General features: G+C 42.6%; 1 protein-coding gene across 1 annotated transcript; it reads right to left on the reverse strand.

The window, feature by feature from the left end:
- Positions 1–160: 160 nt before the first annotated feature.
- Positions 161–23,502, reverse strand: LOC132770442 (cytochrome P450 2J2-like). The gene is made up of 9 exons (XM_060767382.2): positions 23,179–23,502; positions 17,973–18,135; positions 16,641–16,790; positions 15,350–15,510; positions 11,162–11,338; positions 8,708–8,849; positions 8,412–8,599; positions 5,598–5,739; positions 161–855 (listed from the first exon to the last, which is right to left on the reverse strand). Exons 1-9 carry the CDS (start codon positions 23,398–23,400, stop codon positions 665–667), a joined length of 1,536 nt encoding a protein of 511 aa, XP_060623365.2. The 5' UTR covers positions 23,401–23,502; the 3' UTR covers positions 161–664.
- Between the last annotated feature and the right edge of the window lie 2,005 nt (positions 23,503–25,507).

Below are 25,507 nucleotides of genomic sequence, written 5' to 3' on the forward strand. Positions count from 1 at the left end.
CATATATGCAAAAAAGGTAGGGGCCAGCACCAAAAACCTTCCCACTGCCCCTGTTTCAGAGGGCAATGATACATGCAAGAGATAGAGCATTGGCTGACTTTATTATTTTATTTACTTAACATGTTTCTGATTCGCATCCCAGACCACAAAGTCACTCAAGGCAATGGACAAACAAAAACAACAGAGAGATAACATTTTAAAAATACATTAAAAACAATCCTAGAACCCAGTTTTGAAACAGTTAAAACTCTGAATGTCATGCCTGTCCAATGAAGCTTAAAAGAGAGGAGACCAGGCTAACTCCCTTGGATATGAGTGCCACAAGCTCTGCTGCAGAGAAATCCCTGTTATCAAGTGTCCTTGAGAACATTTGTTCAGAGGAGGGTTGTTACTACCTTCTTCAGAAGGTGGAATAGTATGTGATTTGTCCAAGGTCACCCATTGGATTTCCATGGCTGAGCTGGGCTTGGAACCTTGACCTCCAGAGTCATCATCCAATGCTTCAACCTCTACATCTCATTGGCTCTCTTAATTATCATGGCAGAACTCTCTAAATTTCTGGAAGCCTGGAGACTTCTTTCAGTTAAACAGAAAAGATATGACAGATTTGTAGTAGCAAGAAAACCACAGCAGGTCATGTTGAAAATATAAATATTCATAGCTTCTATGATAGACTGGAGCGGGGAATAGCACAGAGTTTATAGGGATGAGGATGAAATGTCAAGCCCATGAGTGGCTCTTTACTCAGTTCTTTTACTCCCTCTGGCAGCTGGAGCCTGAAGACCTTGATCAGGTTGGTGAAGAAAAGGAAAAGCTCCATCTTCGCCATCTGCTCCCCCAAACAAGCCCGGGCCCCTGCAAGAGACGAAACGTGGGGAAACAGCAAGTCAGCAAGAACCTGTCTTTCCTATTCTCCAGCAATTACTTCATGGAATCATAGTATTGGAAGAGACCACCAGGATCATCCAGTCTAACCTTCTGCCATGGAAAAATACTCAGTCAAAGCACTCCTGGCAGATGGCCATCCAGTTTCTGTTTAAAAACCTCCAGAGAAGGAGACTCTGAGGAAGTGTATTCCATGGTTGAACAACTCTTTACCATCAGGAGGTTCTTCCTGATGTTTAGGTAGAATATCTTTTTCTGTAGTTTGAAGAACAATTTCCCTAGAGGGATAGAATTCTTATTTGTGAATACGTTGTCTTTATAACTAGACACCTGTAGAGTTGTATAGGTAGAAAGAGTCCCCACTTCTAATGTGATCCTTTTGTTATGCTCATCGGTTCTTCCACAGGTGCCTTTAATTCTCTTAGTTACCTCTAGATTGGACTATTGCAATGCACTCTACGTGGGGTTGCCCTTGAAGATGGCCCGGAAACTTCAATTGGTCCAGCAATTGGCAGCCAGGCTGCTTTTTTTTTTTTTTTTGTCGTGTCAGGAGTGACTCCTGGTGTGAGAGAATTGGCAGTCTGCAAGGACGTTGCCCAAGGGACGCCTGGATGATTTGATGTTTAGCATTTTATTTATTATTATTTATTTATTTATTTATTACTTGCACTTATTGACCGCCACTCTCAGCCCTAGGGCGACTCAATATGTATTCTTTGTTTTATTATGTTATTGTTATTATTTTATTCCATTACCACAGTATGTTACTGTTAAGCGTTTTTATTTGATGTTGTTGTCTGCTCTATAAGTATTTTATCTTGCTTTATTGTAACTTACTTATCCGAACATATCTTTCTCTACGTTACACCTCGTAATTTAAGATCTCGGTCCTACCAGTGTCTGAAACTTGTCTGGTGGGGACGAGGGACAGGGCCTTCTTGGTGGTGACCCCCGCTTATGGAATTCGCTCCCCAGCTAGATTAGATTGGCGTCCTCCCTCCTTACTTTTAGACACTTAAAGAAGAACAATTATATGTTGCATGTTCCAGAGTAGGTGAACCAGACACTCTTCACATCAACACTGACAAAGAAACAACAAGAAATACTGTTTACTCACAAGCAGAAAGAAATTACATATATTAGAAACCAACACTTCTCATTACTTTATTTTCCAGATCACCAGACTGGGCCACAGCAACGCCTGGCAGGGGACAGCTAGTAAATAAATAAATCGTGTAATTTGGGATTTATAGTTCACTTACAATCAATGAGCATTCTAAACCCCACAAGCGACAGAATTGGGGCATTTGACGTTTGATTTTATTTGTGTAATGATGACAGCTGTGACCGGAGCACATGCACATTAGAAGATTCAAAATGGAAATTAGTGTTTTATCCTTAGTACATGTAAACTGGGTTTACGAAAAAAGGTTTCTGTGTTTATATCAGATTGCAGGAATATTTCTGCTGAATAATACATTTCTGCTTAAACACATTTGTTTTGCTGTCACCCGGTGTAGTTCGCATCCCTCCTGCACACATACCCACACTCTTTGCAATGAGTATCTCCTTCCTTACTCTTACACCAGAGTTTTCTTAGAGAGACAGCTTCAGCAATGAGAGAGATGTAAATTAAGCATGTGCTTATCTTTCAGTGCCAAACAAAGCAATGCAAAATAAACATGTAAGAACAACCATATGCCAAGATAAACACAGGCATTTTAGTAGCTGGGGAAGTACCTCCTCTAAAAACATGCTGAATACGCCGCTTCAATTGGAGTTTGATTTTTTTGGCAATTTTTGATAAAATGAAAAAGAAATAAAGAAATAAAACCAAATGTAACTCCTAGATGTCACCATTCAGGTCTAGGCTTCACTTCAGGGAGTGAGCAGGGTGGGTTTAATCTTTCTCCCATGGAGCCCCCGATGGCGCAGTTGGTTAAACCTTTGTGCCGGCAGGACTGAAGACCGACAGGTCGCAGGTTCGAATCCGGGGAGACCGCGGATGAGCTTCCTCTGTCAGCTCCAGCTCCCCATGCGGGGACATGAGAGAAGCCTCCCACAAGGATGGTAAAACATCAAAAGATTGTCAAAGGCTTTCATGGCCGGAATCACTGGGTTGTTGTAGGCTTTTTCGGGCTATATGGCCATGTTCTGGAGGCATTCTCTCCTGACATTTTGCCTGCATCTATGGCAAGCATCCTCAGAGGTAGTGAGGTCTGAACTAGGAAAATGGGTTTATCAAATGCTAATCAAGGTGGTCAGTTGAAACATTCACACCTAGATCCAGCAGACAAGAGTTCCTTGTCCCACCCCGGTCTTTCTACAGATATATAAACCCATTTTCCTAGTTTCCAACAGACCTCACTACCTCTGAGGATGCCTGCCATAGATGCAGGCGAAACGTCAGGAGAGAATGCCTCCAGAACATGGCCATATAGCCCGAAAAAACCTACAACAACCCAACAACAAAATAATTTAATCTCCAGGCGTTCAGCAGCAGAGTCCCAAACTGATGTGTTCCTTTGCAAACTACAGACGATCCAGCAGCAAACCTCCAGCTGTTTAATTTACTCCAACCTCAAAGTTTGGCAATAAAAGCCAGTAAACATAACTATAAAATATTTCTGGATTTTGCCACGAAGCCAGCTTCACTTTATGACTTATGGTGACACGATGAATTAGAGGTATCTAAGGCTCCATCTATAATGCCATATAAAACAGTTTCAAAATTTGGTTTAACTGCATTGAATTGCATTATATGAGTCTTCACTACAAGTCTGAAATTGCATTATATGGCTGTGTTGATGGGGCCTCAGTCATTGCTCAAACCCTGCTCACATCTTGCAAACTCAGGGCATTTATGTCTTCCTTGATAACCAATCACCTGAAATGCGGTCTTCCTCCCGGTAATACTTGGTTGCTTTGTGAATTAGAATTGCATCACAGAGAGTTACGACGTTTATGAAACTTATGCAAAAATACCAGGTCAAAGTTTTGATTCTTAATTTTTTGGTGTAGGCGATGCCCACGCGTCAGAATATCATGTTGTATGTACGAATCTAACAAATTAGATCTACTTTACCCATCTTTATTGCCTTTTCTAGTGAGTCCTATCTTGTGAAATGTCCGAAATAAAACAGCCTCAGTTTTGCCAATTTGGCTTCTAGGGAGGGTATATTCTTGAATTGCTCTAAGACACATTTACCGTATATTCCAGCATATAAAACAACTGGGCATATAAGACGACCCCCACATTTTCCAGTTAAAATATAGAGTTTGATATATACTCAGAGTACAAGACTACCCCTCTTCCGTAGCCGGCTCTTAGGCTTAGTAATGGAGATGAGCACCAACCCCCGGAGTTGGACAAGACTGCACTTAATGTCAGGGGAAAATGTTTACCTTACCTAGAGTGAGCCCAGGGCCAGGTCCAATGTCCTTTCCCCAACAGCAACAACAATAATAGAACCCTAAAGTTCGACGGGACTCCAAAGGCCAGCCAGTCTAACCCTAATTCTGCCAGGCAGAAACACACATCGGGATTATAGATGGCCATCCTGCTTTGCTTAATAACAACTATAATAACAACCACAGGAATATTGTGTCCACAATTGAAGAGAGATATTGACAAACTGGAATGTGTCCAGAGGAGGGCGACTAAAATAATCAAGGGTCTGGAGAACAAGCCCTGTGAGGAGCGGCTTAAAGAGCTGAGCATGTTTAGCCTGAAGAAGAGAAGGCTGAGGGAAGACATGATAGCCATGTATAAATATGTGAGAGGAAGTCATAGGGAGGAGGGAGCAAGCTTGTTTTCTGCTGCCCTGGAGACTAGGACGCAATGGAACAATGGCTTCAAACTACAAGAAAGGAGATTCTATCTGAACATTAGGAAGAACTTCTTGACTGTGACAGCCATTCAGCAGTGGAACTCTCTGCCCCGGAGTGTGGTGGAGGGTTTTAAACAGAGGCTGGATGGCCATCTGTCGGGAGTGCTTTAAATGCAATTTTCCTGCTTCTTGGCAGAATGGGGTTGGATTGGATGGCCCATGAGGTCTCTTCCAACTCTATGATTCTATTATTCAAAGCAGGGACATCTCTGGCCCATCCTCCGCCTCCTCCTCCTCTGCATTGACAGCCAAGGCAGGCCTGGAATGGAGAAGGAAGCTCAGCACTGGGAGACAAGCTGTGCTGGAGGGCAGCCCTCGGTTCCGCTTGTTACCCGCCGCCAGGCTTCAGTTTCACTGAGGCTCCTCCATTCCTTGGAATGGGTTGCCCTCCAGCACTGCTTGCCTCCGGTGCTGAGCTTCAGTTTCGCAGAGGGGCTCCTCCACTCCATACCTGCCTCAGCTGTCAGTGCGGCGGCAGAGGAGGAGGAGGTGACATATATCACCTCTTCTGCCACCACCGCTGCCCTGATAACCAAGGCGGGCATGGAGTGGAGGAGCCCCTTGGTGAGGCTGAAGCCCAGCAGTGGGAGACAAGCGGTGCTGGAGGAGTGCAACAGCTTTGCAGTTGCCCGCCTCCCTTGCCTGGCCCTAAAACAGGAAGCGAATTTTTATACCCAGCGTACTAGACGACCCCCAAGTTCAGCAAGGATTTTCCAGGCTAAAAAAGTCGTCTAGTACGCCGGAATATACGGTATTTATCTTTCTAGCAGTCCATGGCATCTGAAGATCTATCTCCACATTCAAAGGGGTTGAGGTTCTTACCTGCGCCAAATGGCAAAAATTCTTCTCTGGCTACAAAATTCCCATCCTTGTCCAAAAAATTGCTTGGGTTGAACTCTTCAGGGGCTTCCCAGTGCTTGGGATCCAGGAGAACTGAGCGCAAATCTGTAATGACCATAGTTTTCTAAAAGCAAGCCAAAAAAGTTGATTCAGTAGGATACTTCCAGCATAGTACTGTTTTTCCACTCAGTTTTGCATGCCAGAGTCTCTGGACCTTGTCATCTTCTCTCCCAAGCAAAACATATTCTCATAAACACGTGTTTGGTTGGAAATCATAACAACAACAAACTGTCCTTTCGACTTGTGTTGCTATCAGAGGAAGGTTTATGCAATGGGGGAGAGAGACATCAAACAGTTATCAGAGGCAGATTTATGTAATGGGAGGAGAGAGACATTAAACAGGCTGGGGCAAGAATGATCCTTGCATTCCTATAACATTGCAGTGATGACAACTCCTTCATGAGCCAATAAAAACTTCCCAAACATATTATAAAACATACTTTACTTGGAATGCTTTTCCTTGACTCTACTATAGAATAGAGTCTCCTAGAACAGAAGAAAATATTGGCCTATTAAGGCAATGACAAATTTCCTCTGAATAAACCTTGTCAGGAAAAACCCTTAGGGCTGCGATAGGTTGGACCCAACTTGAAAACACACAACAACAAAATTATATATATACACACACAGAGAGAGTGTGTAAAGGTAAAGGTTTTCCCCTGACATTAAGTCTAGTAGTGTCCAACTCTGCAATGTGGTGCTCATCTCCATTTCTAAGCCGAAGAGCCGGCATTGTCCGTAGACATCTCCAAGGTCATGTGGCCGGCATGACTGCATGGAACGCCATTACCTTCCCACTGGAGCGGTACCTATTGATCTACTCACATTTGCATGTTTTCAAACTGCTAGGTTGGCAGAAGCTGGGGCTGACAGCGGAAGCTCACGCCGCTCCCCGTAATTGAACCTGTGACATTTCAGCCAACAAACTCAGCAGCTCAGCACTTTAACCCACTAGGCCACCGGAGGGGGCGGGGGGGGGGCTCTCTCTCTCTCTCTCTCTCTCTCTCTCTCTCTCTCTCTATATATATATATATATGCCAGGCTTTAGGTGCCTCCAGGCATTGTAAATCATGTAACAGACAGCAGAACCTAGAAACACCAGTTTTGGGGTTAATTAGAGTTAGATCTGCAGGAACAATGGAGTTGAACTATGCAGAAGGAAAGAACATTATTTTGAGACTATTCCAATGGCACTGAGGTTATATAATGGTAGTGTGTTGAACTGGTAACATAAGCATATTATTTTACGAGAAGAGATACAATTCTGAAATCATGTACTGAAAGGAACTCATCTGCACAAATGTATTTTAATCTGTGTTTGGCTCTTGAACTTTCGTCCCATGCCACAAGGCAGTTGGGAAGCTGTGCCTATTTGCTAGACTACTTTTTTTTCAATTTCAGTTTTTTGAGGGGAAGAATGAGCTTCTTGATTATCAAAACTTGCAATGCACAGAAAGTTTCTGTATAGATATAGCTGTTCATCATCCTCAAAATAGTTTCTTGTACTGGCCCAAGGCCATGACAAAAAAGCACCACATGTGCACAATAGCACCCTCGGAGCAAAAGGCACCAAAGATACCAAACAGAAACCTTAATCTTGCTCACACAAAGAACATAAACAATGCAAGTTAACAATAATGATACATTTTGGAAGAGGGTCCAGTTTAGAGTCTCCTTGGCAGTTGATGGCAATTTTATCTAACTCTATCTTTCTGATCTTTTTTGCAGAAAGAGCAAAAAGGGCTACTTTGTAAGTTACGTAGTCATATGTATTGCTCAGCAAAAACTGCAACGAGTTCCCTTTACCTTGTGTCAGCAAGGGTTTCAGGTGTCTTTCTCTTGGATCACTATACAAAGGGCAGATTAACAAATAATGCACAATGTCCTCTACCTGACATTGACTACAGATACATGGTCTGTTTTCCCATGGCACATAACGGTAGCGACCATCTAACACTGGGGTTGGCACTGCTTGGAATTGTGGCTCAGTGAAGGCAATTCTTAAGAAAGGTGGCTTAAGCTTAATCAGATATCGAGAAATAGTTAAATCTAGAAATAGTTTTCTAAGATCTACAGAGACACTCGCTGGAACACCTCAGCAAGCGAGAATCCAAAAGTGGCAGGCTCAAACCCAGAACCTCAACCAATGGCTGATACCAAATGAGAGACTCCCCCCTGGGCACACAGAAGACTGGGTGACTTGGAAGGCACTGAACAGACTGCGCTCTGGCACCACGAGATGCAGAGCCAACCTCAAGAAATGGTTGCCACAAAGTGGAAGCCACGACATGCAAGTGTGGAGAAGAGCAAACCACAGACCACCTGCTGCAATGCACCCTGAGCCCTGCCACATGCACAATGGAGGACCTTCTTGCAGCAACACCAGAGGCACTCCAAGTGGCCAGATACTGGTCAAAGGACATTTAATCAACTACCAAACTTGCAAATTTCGTGTTTTGTCTGTCTGTTTGTTTGTTTTGTTCTGTTAAAAATGTAATACAATTGACTGGTTGCCCTGACACGACAAAATAAATAAATAAATAAATCAGATATCTGTTTCTGAAAAGTTCAGTTTTCAAAAAGAGGAACCATGGGGAAAATGTTGAGTTCCTAGTTGATTGCAGAGTCCTTCTTGAATCAATCCAAAATAGCCAGTCTCTTAGTTGTTATAGTGAAACCCTTGGGAGTACTTTGTTCTTGCAATACACAAACAAAGCCATATCCACTCTTCTGTACCTTGGGGATAGTGAAACCTTGCATGGTCACATCTGACGCACTTCGTCTGGGGATCCCAACCGGTAGCATAAATTTGGCACGCAGCACCTCATGAATCACAGCGTTGGTGAAGGGCAGTTTGTGCCGATCTTGATAGCAGATTGAGTGGGAAGAACCAAAAACACTGATCATCTCCTTGTATACCTTTTCTGGGGAAAATAGGAGAAAGGGTGTTTTTTTCTTCTTGAATTGTAAAGTTTTATTTGACCTGTACACTTACCCTACATTTCATGCCAAAGTCACGTCTAAGTCCTTACCTTGGATGTCTGGATAAACCACCATGAGGAGCAGAGCCCATTGCAAAGCAGTGGCAGTCGTCTCAGTGCCTGCTATGAAGAGGTCAAGAATACACTGTGCTAGGTTCTCGTCGTTATAGGTGGAGTTGGGGTCATCTTTGCTCTGTTAAAAGTAAAGCAGGGAATGTTGTGTAAAATCATTTACACACTGTACTTCAAGGCTTATTGATTATTTTTATTTTGTGTCAAACCATTGCATAAATAAGTATAGGTAAAGGTAAAGGTAGTCCCCTGACATTAAGTCCAGTCATGTCTGACTCTGGGGTGTGGTGCTCATCTCCATTTCCAAGTCAAAGAGCCGGCGTTGTCTGTAGATACCTCCAAGTTCATGTGGCCGGCATGACTGCATGGAGTGCTTTTACCTTCCCGCCAGAGCGGTACCTATTGATCTACTCACATTTGCATGTTTTCGAACTGCTAGGTTGGCAGAAGCTAGGGCTGATAGCGGAAGCTCATGCCGCTCCCCGGAATCGAACCTGTGACCTTTTGGTCAACAAGCTCAGCAGCTCAGCGCTTTAACCCACTGTGCCACCGGGGGCTTCTATAAATAAGTATAAAACTGATAAAAAAATAGAAGGAGCACAAGTGGCTAAATATATTTTGACCAAAAATGGGCAACAGTGACCGCATTGTCTGTAGCCTCCAACAATTCTACCTCTGTACACGAGGCAGGGCATAGTGGACAAGTATACAGATGCGGAGTTGTCTGTTCTGCTCCACAGTCACACAAGGTATGGGATTATTTTTGGTAGTGCCATTTTGCCAGGTTGTCTTTTGATCTGCCCACTCCACTTCTGAGTCTGTTCAGGGACTTCCAAGCTGCCCATTCTTGGTTTGCCCTTGGAGGCAAATCATCGTGGGGGGCATCCAGTTGAAATTGCCTGGTTTTGCTGCCTACAGGGATATTCTTGCTGTTGCTGGAAGAACATTTAGAAGAGTAGTGGTTCTCATGAAACTTTTCCTTGATTTGAGTCTACTTGGAGGAGGCTGATAGCCATGCACCGGGTGGGTTTCACATTGTCCAACTTTATTTCTTTCACAGTTAGTCACAAGGAGGACACGGAAAGAGCCTCCTCGAAGACTGAGTAAATACACTGGGTTGTTGTAGGTTTTTTTCAGGCTGTATGGCCATGTTCTAGAGGCATTCTTTCCTGACTTTCCGCCTACATCTATGGCGAGTATCCTCAGATGTTATGACATCACAACCTCTGAGGATGCTTGCCATAGATGCAGGTGAAACGTCAGGAGATAATGCCTCCATAACATGGCCATACAGCCCGAAAAAACCTTCAACAACCCAGTGATTCCGGCCATGAAAGCCTTCGACAATACACTAAGTAAATACAGTTGGGTGTCCCCTGGGCAACATTTCTTGTTTCTCGTAAATGGCTAATCTTTCCAAATCCAAAAGCATTGCTTCCACTACCTGATCTAATGGCTTGAAATTAACAGGATGTAAGGTTTTGACTGAACATTAGAACGTCTTGATGGCAAAAGTGGGTTGGCAATAGAACAAATTGCCCTCTGGATGCCCTCAAAAGCAGGCTAGACTGGCTCAAGAGGCCCTTTTTGACTCAATGAGTCTATCACATCAGGTGCATAAATACCCTAAAGGCAGTTGATTTTGTCTGCTAAAACCCCAGAGGACAGGGTCAGAATCCAAAATGACCTTCAGAGATTAGAGAACTGGGCCAAACCTAACAAAATGAATTTCAACAGAGAGAAATATATGGTGCTATACTTTGGAAATAAATGAAATGCACAGATCTAGGATGGGAGACACTTGGCCTGACAACAGTTCATGGGAAAGGGATCACAACAGGGGTTTGGACTGGATGGCCCTTGGGTCTCTTCCATTTCTATAATCTGAATACAGTGTAGACCTTTGTGTAACATCTGCATTCAGTCCACAGTTGTGTAAGTAGAATCCTATAAGTCTGCGTATTAAACAAGTAGCTGTTTATTCTTAGATAGTGCAAACCTATTCATCAGTCCCCCTTGGTGATGCAGCGGGTTAAACCGCTGAGCTGTTGAACTTTCTGACAGAAAAGTTGGCAGTTCATACCAAGGGAGTGAGGTGAGCTCCCACTGTTAGGTCCAGCTTCTGCCAATCTAGCAGTTTGAAAACATGCAAGTAGATCAATAGGGACTGCTTCGGTGGGAAGGTAATGGTGCTCCATGCAGTTATGCTGGCCACAGGATCTAGGAGGCCTCTATGGACAATGCCGGCTCTTTGGCTTAGAAATGGAGATGAGCACCACCCCACAGAGTCAGACACGACTGGACTTAATGTTAAGGTAAACCTTTACCTTTATGATCTGAATCAAGACTGTTTATTATGCTGACTTCAGTGTGGGTTGCATGCTGTTTGGGCACAAGATAGGAAAATATCTTGAGATGATGCTGGAGACTCACCTTTTCTATTTGGAGTAGATAGAAATCGATGAAATCCCGCGGCTCATGGAGGGACTGTTGCTCCTTATGCTTCTTGAGCTCTTTCTTTGTAAACGAAAGTACCAGCTTTGCAGAGTTCTGTGCCTTATGTTGAGGCCCCGGGAGCTTTTTCATCAACCATGGAAACATTTCAGTGAGCTACAGGGAGTAGAAAAGAGGGGGAAAACTGTATTTCTTTATTTGATTTATATTCATTTTTCTCCCAAATAATGCCCATCGGCTTGGCACTATAGTTAATTAGGCACAGGCTCCATCAGATAAGCTTTTGAGACAGGTGTTTATAAATTCTGCATTTGATCACACCTGAAACATTAAGAAATCTCCCCATTCTCTATATAAAGAAACTAGCTATCCCCTGCCATGCGTTGCTGTGGCACCGTCTTGTGATCTGGAAAATAAAGTAATGAGAATGTGTTGGTTCCTAATATATGTAATTTCTTTATGCTTGTGGGTTAAAAATCTTTCTTGCAGTTTCATTGTCAGTGTTGATGTGGAGAGTGTCTGGTTTGCCCACCTTGGAACATGCAACATATCATATCATACTCCCTTTCAAATCTATTATACTATATCTGTGTGTGCGTGTGAATCATATCTATCTATCTATCTATCTATCTATCTATCTATATTTATGGCTGGATAGCTCTTTGTCAGGAGGGCTCTGATTACATTTTCTTGCCCTGGTGAAGAGAGTTGGACTGGATGGCTGTAAAGATTTTCTGTTGGTCATGGGGGTTCTGTGTGGGAAATTTGCCCCAAATCAGAGGCGGCCCTAGTTAATTTTCAACGGTAAGCAAACAGTATTTTGCCCCCCCCCCCCCCCCAAATCACTGATATATATTTTCTGTTCATCATGGGAGTTGTGTGTGCCATATTTGGTTCAATTCCATCATTGGTGGAGTTCAGAATTCTCTTTGATTTTAGGTGAACTATACATCTCAGTAACTACAACTCGCATATGTCAAGGTCTATTTTCCCCCAAGAGAGCCTCAAGAGCACCCCTGGGCAAAATCAACTGTACTGCAAATGCTCACTTTGCATAATGGGTTGAGCCGCCCCTGGCCCCAATTCTGTCATTTGTGGGATTCAGAATGCTCTTTGATTGTAGGTGAACTATAAATCCCAGTAACTACAAATCCCAAATGCCAAGGTCTATTTCCCCCAAACTCCTTCTGTGTTCATATTTGGGCATATGGAATATTTGTGCCAAGTTTGGTCCAGATCCGTCATTGTTTGAGTCCACAGTGCTCTCTGGATGTAGGTGAACTACAACTCCCAAACTCAAGGTCAATGCCCACCAGACCCTTCTAGTGTTTTCTGTTGGTCATGGGAGTCCTGTATGCCACGTTTGGTTCAATGCCATAACTGGTGGAGTTCAGAATGCTCTTTGATTGTAGGTGAACTATAAATCCCAGCAACCAGAACTCCCAAATGACAAAATCAATTTTTTTTAGTGAAGGACATACATTGGGTTGTTAGGTGTATGCTGTTCAAATTTGGTGTCAATTGGCCCACTGGTTTTTGAGTTCTGTTAATCCCACAAACGAACATTACATTTTTATTTATATAGATGGACAATTGTCGGTAGTCCTTGTAAGAAGTAGACAGGACAAAATTCTCAACCTTCCATGCCAAGCTAGGAATGGATCCACACTGCGCAGTTATAGCACTACAATTCCATCCCAGCTTTCATGGGTCCCATCATATGGAATCTTGGGATTTGTAGTTTAGTGAGAAAGTTAGAATTCTGTGGCACTGCAGACCAAGAATTCTAGATACAGCATGAAACTTAGAATCTGTACTGTGGCAACACGGCAGTTAAATTGTGTTCGTATTGCTATATCCTTTCAGTGTGGATATCCAATTAGAAGTCCTTATTTCCAGGACTACGATGATGATGCATCAGGAGGTTGCAATATTTGTTGTTGTAAGTTGTTGGGTTTTTTAAAACACCCAAACAACTTTTCTGTCATCCCACAATTGCTGCAATAGTTTATTCCCATCTTTAACTGAGTTTCTTTTCAATGCTGAAAAGATACAAAAAAGATACAAAAGATACAAAAAAGTATATTTTGGTCCTTTCACTCTCTCTGGAACAACCACCAAAACCCATGGCGTAATTTTGCAAGAAACTACTCTTTAGACCAATCTGGAAGAGCCCTTGTTCTCTCAGCCTGCTATATATCTGTTACAGTGAGTAGACTGCCAGAAAAGCAAGTTCGACATCAGAAATGTGTTTGAATGCATAGGGATTAAAATTCAAACTTTCTAGGTACAGTACAGTCTCGCTTATCCAACATAAACAGGCCAGCAGAACATTGGATAAGCGAAAATGTTGGATAATAAGCAGGGATTAAGGAAAAGCCTATTAAACGCCATTTTACAAATTAACTACCAAAACATCATGTTTTACAACAAATTGACAGAAAAAGCAGCTCAATACACAGTAATGTTATGTAGTAATTACTGTATTTACGACTTTAGCACCAAAACATCACAATGTATTGAAATAGCTATGGATCCGGATGGGAAGCAGACTGCATTGGATAATAGAGAACATTGGATGAGTGAAGGTTGGATGAGCGAGACTCTACTGTACATACAACTCTGCCTGCATGAAGTTAATCAGTTGGTTTCCTTTTCTTTTACATCTCAATGCATGTGACTTCATGTTCTTTCTGGTAAATTTACAAAGAAAGCTTCAAATTTTAGAATTCTCTTATTAATAAATAGTCCAAATTAAATTTGGCATAAGGGATTAACACTCTCCTATTAAGGTTAGAGTCTGTTGGAACTCAGCCTGTGATTGTGGTTCAGGATCAGGGTGCTTTGGGTGTGGGGAGTGATGTCAATGAGTTTCAAGATGAGTTTCAAGATGTCAGTGGTTTGGTCAGTGATATTGATGCAGAGAATGACCAGGAGATCCTTGTTCAAAGTGTAGTTTCCCAGGAGAATGTCCCTGAGGGGTGTGGGGATGATGGTGTGCTTTTTGAATTGTTACCAGAGAGTTCCCATTCTAGAGAACATGAAAACAGCTCAGCACTTGGCACAGCATCAGAAATCAATGAGCAAATAGATAATGAGCAAATAGATAGACAAGAGATCAGTCAAAACAGGAGAGCCAAACAGTGGCTTCGGCGTTCTGCCAGGCTCCAAGAAAAAAAGATAAGAAATTCTCAGTTAAAGCGCATCCAATTTCTGAGTGCTAGAGACATGGATAAAGAGGAGATAAAAGTCCCAAGTACAGGATATGTAGTCAGATGAAGCATTATTTGGAATCACATCAAGATCTCGTCCTTGTTTCATGGAAGCTTTGCTTGGAAAATTCATGTTTTAAGTGCCTTTGTTTCATGGTTTTGATTCTTGGATTCTATGCTTTTATATTCATGCCTTTCCTGATTTCTTACATTTTATTTGGAAAGTTTTGACTTTGTTTTTATGGACTTTGCTGGACTATTACCCTGGACTACTTTGCTCCTGCTTATCTTCCTACTTAATTGGATTTACCGATTTCTTTAAAATGTTTTTTTTTACTTTACTGCTTTTTAATTATCTTCAATAGAAGATTGTTTCCCATCCAGCGGTGTGGTGTTTAAAGTCAGAGGGCTTTTCCTGTCCTGGAGTGCAACAGAGTCTAGGCCTGAGCCAGCAGGAAGGAAGGAAAGGGCCGGGGCCGGGCTTTAGCACACCAGGTTAACTACCAGCTGCAATAAATCTTGCTAATCTAAAGGTTGACAGTTCAAAGCCTGAATTAGGATGAGCTCCTGGCCTTTAGCCCTGCTTCTGCCTACCTAGCAGTTCAAAAACAAACATGAGTAGATGCAGGGAAGGTATTTAAGGCATACATAAGGAAATGCCAGAAAAATGCCAGCAATTTGATCAAGGAGGCAGTTCACAAACAAAGCTCTTTGGCAGGGAAGATGGAACGACAGCATACCTACCCCACCATAGCCGGAACCGAGTACAGCCTCGGTACCGAAAATGGTAAAGCCTATATATATATGTACATATATATGTACAGTTGTCTGTCTTGTCCGTGTATAACAGCATTGAATGTTTGCCACATATGTGTTCTGTGATCCGCTCTGAGTCCCCTTTGGGGTGAGAAGGGCGGAATATAAATATTGTAAATGGATAAATAAATAAACTCACACCATGAAAAAAGCTTCCTCCAAATTTTAAGAGGAAATCAGCAGCTTCCATCATTTTCTGAAACTCTTCATCCTCAAGTGAAAATCGATATCCAAAAGATAAAACACATATCAAACTGGAGACAGCATTAGTGACGGGAAGTAAAGGATCAAGCGGCTGCCCTGTAAGTGAAGTAAGGTAAGATTTACATATTAATAATGTTCTATCCTTTATATTATAATACAGAGAGTTAGATTTCATGGTGAAGCTCTTGTTGCAATTTAGGTTTATACTAAAGATTATAGTATTACTGGGTTGTTGTGAGTTTTCTGGGCTGTATGACCATATTCTAGAAGCATTCTCACCTGATGTTTCAACTGCATCTATGACAGGCATCCTCAGAGATTGTGGGGCCAGACCTCTGGAACATGGCCATACAGCCCAGAAAACTCACAACAACCTAGTGATTCTGACCATGAAAGCCTTTGACAATTATAGTATTGTATTCCAAAACAGACAGAGATCGTACATACAATTTTGGGGCTTGGAAGTACTGCAGCAGATGGAAGAACTTTGTGGGTTCACAACACTTGGGCCCCTTCTATATTGCCATATGAAATCCAGATTATCTGCTTTGAACTGGGTTGTATAGCAGTGTAGACTCATATAATCTAGTTTAAAACAGATACGGATCATCTGCTTTGATAATCTAGATTTTTTTTGTCAACAACAACAACAACAGGCTACAGGCCTGCACACAACATATATAGACACACACATAGAGGCTATATATGGATTTCAATATCAATTTGCCTTCTCCTAGCATAGATTTCTGTGTAGGAGGGGACCATTGTATCTATATATAAAAAAAGATTTGCCTTTGCCCAATTCTTCAGTGCGCCCTATATTCTGTCAAGATTCAAATCTTAAAGGCAGTCCTAGGATCCATATTTTGCATGGGCATAACACTAAAAACATTTATTTTTCTCCAATTTCTCCAACAAAAGCAAACATGGGAGCTAACCTCATTAAAGTGCAAATGCAGTGATGGTAGTGTTAAAGGAGTTCATTACTCTTCCACTACCTTTCCACATACAGGTAAAGCAATTTTCAAGAGGAACGACCTGAAACAACCAGCATGGCCAAACATCGGCACCTCCAGGTGTTTGGACTTCAGCTCCCACAATTCCCAAGAGCTAGTAGGTTGTTAGGAATTGTGGGAGTTTTAGTCCAAAACACCTGGAGAGCCGAAGTTTGCCCATGCGTGAGCTAGTGTGACATGCACCAGATATCATTACTAAATATCACAAACCCTTTGCACGTGCAAAAATCTCCACCAGCTGCTGGGCTTCCTCTTCTATTTGATGCTCCATGCCTTTCTTGCCCAGTCCCAGATTCCTCATAGTAACAGCACCAAACCGCCTCTGCTGCTTCCAGGTGTGTCCGTTGGAAAGTACAATACCTGAGGGCATCAAGAAGCCACGGGAAATGAGTACATGCAGACATAGTGCAGTTCATGCCTGTTTTACAACTATGTTGGGTTTTTGATATTGGGCTGTTTTTGAAATTGCTTTAAAATCCATAATTTTCTCCAGCCTTTTAGCACAGAAGCATTCATTTAATACATCTTCATTGGTGTGCCAACAGAAGACATGTTTGAAGTGGTTTCAGAAATTCCTGACATAATTTATAAGTACCATCTCTGGGATAAGCTATATGTTGTGACTGCTTCCGGAAAAAAGTGTTTCACGGTGCATTAATACTATGGGAAGTAGAAAGGGACTTGCTCATGCTGTGCCTTTATTACATGCAAATGTAGATTGCTGGTGGACATTGGGTAGTGAGGTGTACAGCGCAAGCATAAATGCACATACTCATTGGATTATTGGGGCCAGAGATTTAGCACAGCTGGTAAATCACCAACAACTATAGGATCTATCAACTGAAAGGTCGCAAATTTGAAGCCCCGGGTTGGCATGTGCACCTGACTGTCAGTCCTGCTCACTGTTTACCTAAGCAGTCAAAAACAGCTTTAGCTGTAATTAGAGAAATTAGGTACTGCTAAAAGCAGGGGAGGTGTTTTACGAAGCCATATAGAAAGAAGATGAAAAAATGCTGGGCGACCAAAGGGAAGGAGGATGTCCTGATGGCTCTTCTTCATAGAGGTTGGAGCAACAGCACCCCATGTGGCTGGACTCGTGCCCAACTGTCTACGGCACCAAAACAGCTGGACACTGAGTTGAAACAACACACCTCCTTCTATTCTGTCTGTCTGTGTATTGTCTATACAATGCGGCATTGGATGATTGCTATGTATGTGTACTGTGATCTGCCCTGAGTCCCCTTTGGGGTGAGAAGGGCAGAATATAAACAAAGTGTTGTTGTTGTTGTTGTTGTTGTGCATTTGGTTTCATGTTGGCATCTTGCTTCAGTTACAACATCACCATTCAACTCAAGGGTCATATTAATACATAGGCCCACATGGAGACATTTATGCTATGCATTCTCAATATAGAAGCTTCACCATAGTTAGCAATTGCAATTAAGTGGCAAAACACTACCAAACACGTTCCAGAATCTCATCTTTTTGCTTTTGTTTCAGGTTGCCTATTGTTTCACTAGAGAAAGGCCTGAAATCACTTACCCTTTGCTTTAAACGTTTCTTTGAGTAGAGGGGTCACCGGCCGCCCAGAAAAACCTTCCGAATGCATGACCAGCCCTTCCTTCACTGTTTGGAATCCAGACAAGACCACCACAGGAGAAGTGCCCACCCATATGGTGTAAATATTTCCATACTGCTTAGCCAGCTGCCACATGGAACAAAACAGAGGGGAAGGTGGATCATGTTCATATTAAATTGTTGTTTCAAATTCCTCAGTGTGCTGTCGCACGCTGGGCCTGTACATAAGACTGTAGACAGGACATAAATTCTGTGTGCCCAACGGGATGCCGGGGCTGCCTCAGATAAAGGCCTTTGGATTTCCTTAAAACAGAGTCTTTAGATTGCTTAAAGGTCCAACAAAGTTCTTTATTAATGAAAACAAACAGGTATTTTAAGGCTTTCTTAACAGTCTATTGGCTTTCTCTCTATCTTGTCCACTGGGAACAGGCACTATCTTCATAAACCATATTTTAACAAATGGGGAAATCCTTAACTTCTAATCTGGGCAGTCTGTCTTTGCCTCTGTTGGCGTGGAGCCACTGCACCCGGTACCAACTGCTTCTGGCTTCCGCGAGTGACCCTTACCAAGCAGAGCTTTGTAGACTTCCAGAGGAAAAAGAACTCAGGTTTCTGTGATGGCTGTGGGCTGTATATCTCCCCGGCCAAGTCGTAGAAGACGAAGCTTTCTACAGGAGCTCTTGGTATTATGTCCTGCATGAAAGGCTTCTCTGTGTGGACTGACCCAAAACGGCTCCTATTCCCTCTAAAACCCAAAAAGGGGGCGGGACCAGGGAACCTAACGATAATTGACAGGTGGTTTGCCCTATGATTGCAGCCATAAGAAGCCACCTATCTGCAGAGTCCCTGAAACTTAGGACTATAACAAACATTATATGCAAAGCAAACAAAATTGGAGTTGTACCTGCACAGTCTGGATGAGGGTGAAGAAATTGAAAATGAATCTAGACAAGACAGAGGTACTCCTGGTCAGTTGAAAGGCCGAACAGGGTATAGGGTTACAGTCTGTGTTGGATGGAGTTACACTCCCCCTGAAGAGTCAGGTTCACAGCTCGGGAGTTCTCCTGGAATCAATCATTGAGCCTGGAAGCCCAGGTATTGATGGTGACTAGGGGGGCTTTTGCACAATTAAAGCTTGTGCACCAGTTGTGCCTATACCTTGGGAAGTCAGACTTGGCCACAGTGGTCCACACTTTGGTTACATCCCACATAGACTATTGCAACGTGCTCTATGTGAGGTTGCCTTTGAAGACTGTTTGGAAGCTTCAAGTGGTCCAAAGGGTGGCAGCCAGACTGCTAACTGGAGTGGCATACAGGGATCACACAACTCCCGTTATGCCAGCTCAACTGGTTGCTAGTCTGCTTTCGAGTACAATTCAAAGTGCTGGCTTTAGCCTATAAAGTCTTAAACTATTCTGACCAAACTTACCTGTCTGAACGTATCTGCCTTTATGAGCCAGCTAGAATGCTAAGATCTGCCGGGGAGGCCCTGCTCTTGGTCTCACCTCCTTTGCAGGCGCAACTGGTGGGGTCGGGGGACAGGGCCTTCTCAGTGGTGGCTCCTAGTCTACAAAACTTCCTTCCCATCAAAATTAGATCAGCCCCCTTCTCCTGAACTTCAGGGGGAAAAAAACTTAAGATGTGGCTTTGGGACCAAGCCTTTGACCAGTAATTGGAGCAGTGCAATAAGTGACAACGAACTATTGTGAGTGACAAATGGAACGGCCCTGGATTATGATTTCGATTGCGTGATTTCAATTGATGTTTTAACTGCTTATTACAGGGAAAGCCATCTGATTCCTAATCCATCTAAAACGCAGACGTGTGCTTTTCATCTTAAGAACAGACAAGCATCTTGAGCCCTGAGGATTACCTAGGAAGGGATCCCACTGGAGCATTGCAGCATACCCAAATACCTAGGAGTCACCCTGGACTGTGCTCTGATCCACAATAAGCACTGCTTGAATATCAAGCAAAACGTGAGTGCTAGAAATAACATCATAGGAAAGATGACTGGCACAACCTGGGAATCACCACAAGATATAGTGACAACATCTCTCCTTGTGCTTTGCTACTCTGTTGCTGAGTACACATGCCCAGTGTGGAACACATCTCACCATACTAAAACAGTGGATGTGGCTCTTAATGAGACATGCCACATCATCACAGGATGTCTGTGCTCCACACCACTGGAGAAATTATACTGTTTAGCTGGTATGGCACCACCTGACATCCACCGGGAAGTAGCAGCCAATAACAGGATGTCTGGTGGGGGACGTCTGGTGGGGACGAGGGACAGGGCCTTCTCGGTGGTGGCCCCTTGACTCTGGAACTCTCTCCCACTGGAGATCAGAACCGCCCCGTCTATCCTGACATTTAGGAAACAGGTGAAGACATGGTTATGGAGACAGGCATTCGACGAGTGAGCCAACACCCTAAGATATGGATGGAGGATGATGAGCAATGATTTTAGTGTGACAACTGACCATTGTAGTTATTGAATGTAATTGTTGTTTTAATGTTTTACTGTAATATGAATTATGATGTTTTATTGACTGTATGTGATATTATGGTTGGAAACTGGTCTGAGTACCTCAAGAGAGGTGAGAAGGTCGGTATACAAAACTTTTAAATAAATAAAAAAATAAAATACAGAACCAACCTTCAGAAATGGGGCTACAAAGTGGAATCCATGACATGTGAGTGTTGAGAAGAGGAAACCACAGACCACCTGCTGCAATGCTACCTGAGCCCTGTCACATGCACAATGGAGGACCTTCTTACAGCAACACCAGAGTAGCCAGCTTCTGATCAAAGGACATTTAGTAGAATGCCAAGTTTATTAAACTTTGTGTTTCTTAAATACATTACAACTGTACCCTCGGTTCGCTTCTGTTATGATAAAAAACTGCTTAGAGTTTAATTGTATTTCTTTATTTTATGGACATATATGTATATGGCATCAAATTGCTGCCTGTTGTAAGCCCATCCTGAGTCCCCTTTTGGGTGAAAAGGGCAGGGTACAGACCTCGTAAATAATACATAATAAATACATGAATTTATATATCCTACTGTGCACGTATATCTATAAATACAGGTATTCTAAAATCAAAAATGTAAAAGAATACCTGAAATCTTAAACAGTCTTATAATGGATATTCTGCCTGTTTTCTTTTTGTCTAGCAAGTGGTGTTCATATATTTGTATGGCCTTCTCTATATCACAAATCAAATCTCGGAAAAGAAAAGCAGCTGTGCGGAAAGCTAGCGGCCCATTCCATATCTGATACTTTTCTGTGAAATCCTTTGTTTATGTTTTAAAGTGTTTAGAACCCCAGCCGTTAAAGCACATTTCAAGTTTATTGTCAAAGGCTTTCATGGCCGGAATTACTGGGTTGTCAGGACAGAAGCATTCTGTCCTGACGTTTCACCTGCATCTATGGCAGGCATCCTCAGAAATTGTTAGGTCTGTTGGAAACTAGGAAAATGGGGTTTATATATCTGGGGAATGTCCAGGTTGGGAGAAAAAAAACTCTTGTCTGTTTGAGGCAGGTGTGAATTTTTCAATTGGCCACCTTGATAAGCATTGAATGGCTTAGCAGTTTCAAAGTCTTGCTTCTTACTGCTTGGGGAATCCTTTGTTGGGAGGTGATTAGCTGGCCCTGATTGTTTCTTGTCTGTATTCCCCTGTTTTTGACTGTTGTTCCTTATTTACTGTTATGATTTTGGTTTTTAAAAAATACTAATAGCCAGATTTTGTTCATTTTCATGGTTTCCTCCTTTCTGCTGAAATTGCCCACATGCTTGTGGATTTCAATGGACACAGCATATTATCTGAGATCACAGAAATGCTGGACTACTCTAACAACTACCATGTCAGACTGCACAGAGAAGCCATTGAAATCCACAAACATGTGGACAATTTCAACAGAAAGGAGGAAACCACAAAAATGAACAAAATCTGGCTACACTAAAAAAAAACTGTGGAATTCAAGGCAGGAAACAATCAGAGCCAGTTAACACCTCCCAACAAAGAATTTCCCCATGCAGGAATCAGCCAGGCTTTGAAGCTGCAAGACTATTCAATGCCAATCATGGAGGCCAATTGCAACAGTCACACCTACCTCCAACAGACAAGAGTTCTTTCTCCCACCCTGGGCATTCCACAGATACATAAACCCCATTTTCCTAATTTCCAAGAGACCTCACAACCTCTGAAGATTCTTGCCATAGATGCAGGCGAAACATCAGGAGAGAATGCTTCTGGAATATATCCAGCAACTCACAACAACCCAGTGATTCTGGCCATGAAAGTCATCATTGTACACAGAGGTGGCCCTAGGTAATGTTCAACGATAAGCAAACAGTATTTTGGCGCCCCCCCCCCCCCCCAACCAATCACTGATATATATTTTCTGTTCGTCGTGGGAGTTCTGTGTGCCATATTTGGTTCAATTCCATCATTGGTGGAGTTCAGAATGCTCTTTGATTGTAAGTGAACTATACATCCCAGTAACTACAACTCGCATATGTCAGGTCTGTTTCTCCCCAAGAGTGCCCCAAGAGTGCCCCTGGGCAAAATCAACTATACTGCAAAGGCTTACTTTGTGTAATGGGTTGAGCCGCCCCTGATTGTACAAGATAGTTTACATATTGAGGGAATATTGAGAAATTAAACATTTAGTAGTTTATACATTGTGCATCCAATAAAATTTACTATATAATGTATTCAGATTTGACTGAATCCAATTGCAATTCCAAATAGAATAGTCCTTTTGAGTCAATGGGATTCACCTCTGTTTTGATTCACAATGGATTCATTCATTCTTGTTGCCAATATCTGTGAACTCAGCAGGCCTTTCCTCCAATGAATGATCAAACATGCAACCGAACATATCTACTAAGCAGCTTCTTAAACTGTTTCACCTATTTTTTTTTACTATTGGTTTTACTATTATTATTATTGTTTGTATTGGCATCGTATCGGTGCATTGAATTTTGCCATTATTAATGTGTAAACCGCTTTGAGTCCCCCCAAGGGTGAGAAAGGCGGTATATAAATACTGTAAATAATAATATTTCCCCCATTATATTGAAACATTTATCCAAACTGACCACAGAAAGAATAAGGTTCATAGCTCCCTTCTCATTGTGGGATGGTGGGAAGGTACCTTGATGAGAAGATCTGGAGAAAGCCTGATGCCTGTCTGCCACAGTCCTCCAATGATCGGAAGTGGGAAGGGTCCTGGAGGGTAGCTTCTGTGTAAACGGAGCTGTTTCAGGTAATGCAGAATCAGAAAAACCATCAGCAGAATAAGCAAAACTCCCCAGACACCTGCCATTCTTCTGCGCTCGTCTTCTTCTCCTTCTCTCTTTGGACCTGTCAAGTTCATCTGGGCATGTGGAATACCATTTCCCAATAGTTTCCTCGCTCTCTTTTGCTGTGTCTCCTGCGGGGAGGTTACTACTTGTTGGATGCTTTCCCACTGAAATGCCTTTCCTCCATTGCAAATTAAGATGTAAAGCTGTACGATTTCTTTCACCGTATTATTCAGTCAGCGAGGAACTTGTCCCAACTTGCACAGGAAAATTAGCACCAGTTCTTAGATGGTTATTTCTGATAGGGTTAAAGTAAAGAGCTGATAGAAACACAACTTCATCAAGCAAACCCACAAACAACACTGTATACGGGAGAGAAGGAAGATATGCCAACCCTTTGCCAAAACACCATTCTCGCAATCCTAGAATCAGTGGTAGAGAGTGGCTTCCATGTCTATGGGCCAGTAGATCTGCTCCAGGTGTTGTCCAACTTTGAAAAGAGCTGTTCCCAGAATAGGTTCAGCGCCTTCTTAAAAGTTCAGACTAAAGTCAAGAATGAATTCATTGCTCTACTAGCTGTACCCGCCATGCATTGCTGTGGCCAACCTTCCCTCTTTCTTTCCCTCCTTCCTTCACTCCCTCTTTCCTTCCGGTTTTTCCTTCTCTTCTTCCTCCCTTCTCTATCTCTTTCCTTCCTTTCCCCTTTTTCTTTCTCTTCTTCTGTCTCTCTTTTCTTCCTTTTCTTTCCTTCTTTCCTTCCCTCCCTCTTTCTCTACATCTTCCCCCTTCCTTCGCTCCCTCTTTCCTTCCTTCTTTCCCTTTTTCTTTCCTTCTCCAGCTTTTCTTCCTTCCCCCCTTTTTTTACCTCCCTCTTTCTCTCCTTTTTTCCTTCTCTACCTCTTTCCTTCCTTCTTTCTCTCTTTGCTTTATTTATTTATTTATTTATTTATTTGGTACACTTGTATACCGCGAATATCTCAGCCTGTACGGCGACTCATTGCGGTTTACAACATATTTAAAACTACAATATTCAATTTAAAAGTATAAAATTAGAATATAAAATACATACTTATACATACATAGTATTGGGCCACCAATACAGACCGGAACATCTCATAATTAAAGTCGTAATCCAATTCGTTATCCATGATTGCTAGTCCATGATCAAAACATCATCACATCGGAGTTAGCCGAAAACTTGCTCACACATCCAAGTTTTCAGTTTTTTCCTAAATGCCATTAGCGAGGTGGCTGATCTTATTTCAGTAGGGAGGGCATTCCAAAGCCGGGGGGCCACCACAGAAAAGGCCCTATCTCTCGTTCCCGCGAGCCGCACTTGTGAAGCAGCTTCCATGCTTCCTTCTCCCTTTCCTTCTTTCTTTCTTTCTCTCTTTCTTTTCTTTCTTTCTTTCTTTTTCCCCTCCCCTTCCCTCCCTCTTTCTTCCCTTTTTTTCTGTATTGTCATTTAGCTTTTCGTCATTTAGCTTTTTGGGGCTTTTTAAGTCCCTTCTGCTGTGATTTTCAGTGTTTTTATGAGTGAAGGACATACATTGGGTTGTTAGGTGTCTTGTGTCCAAAGTTGGTGCCAATTCATCCAGTGGTTTTTGAGTTCTGTTAATCCCACAAACGAACATTACATTTTTATTTATATATATAATAGGCATGGGAAAACTTTCTAACATGGTGGGCCAGAGAGGGGTGGATGGGCTGGGAGAAAGGGGGTTCTCCCCAAGCCCCCTCCCTGCTCTTTTCTCCCCTTCCTCTTCTCTTTCAGAGGCAGAAAGTGAAGGAAAGATGGGAAACATTTGGATACCAAAAGGGCTGGCCTTGGTCAGGATGGAATGGTGGATGGGAGAGAAAAAGTGTTTCTATTAGACCCCGTACTGACTACTTCTGATCTAGAATCCTAGAGCTGGAAGAGACCCCCAAGGGCCACCCAGTCCAACCCTCTGCCACGCAAGAAGGCACAATCAAATCACTCCCAATAGATAGCCTCTGCGGAAAAGCCTACAGAGAAGGGGACTCCACCATACGCTGAGGCAGCCTAGGCCATTCTCCAACAGCTCTTCCTCTCAGGAAGTTTTTCCTAATCTTTTCAGTCGCCTCTCTTTCCCTGCCATTTAAAACCATTGCTACCTTGTGCCCTGGTCTCTAGAGCAGCAGAAAGTCAGTTTTCCTCCT

Source organism: Anolis sagrei, chromosome 3 (assembly GCF_037176765.1).
Source record: "Anolis sagrei isolate rAnoSag1 chromosome 3, rAnoSag1.mat, whole genome shotgun sequence".
Classification (NCBI taxonomy): Eukaryota; Metazoa; Chordata; class Lepidosauria; order Squamata; family Dactyloidae; genus Anolis; species Anolis sagrei.

What these genes read in the sequence shown, in the direction of transcription:
- LOC132770442 (XM_060767382.2), bottom strand. Translation starts at nt 23,400, where the DNA reads ATGAACTTGACAGGTCCAAAGAGAGAAGGAGAAGAAGACGAGCGCAGA. An exon ending in GAGGAAGCTTTTTTCATGGT is followed by an intron (nt 11,339 to 15,349) that starts GTGAGTTTATTT and finishes TACTCCCTGTAG; the next exon opens with CTCACTGAAATGTTTCCATG. An exon ending in GGTTTATCCAGACATCCAAG is followed by an intron (nt 8,600 to 8,707) that starts GTAAGGACTTAG and finishes TATTTTCCCCAG; the next exon opens with AAAAGGTATACAAGGAGATG.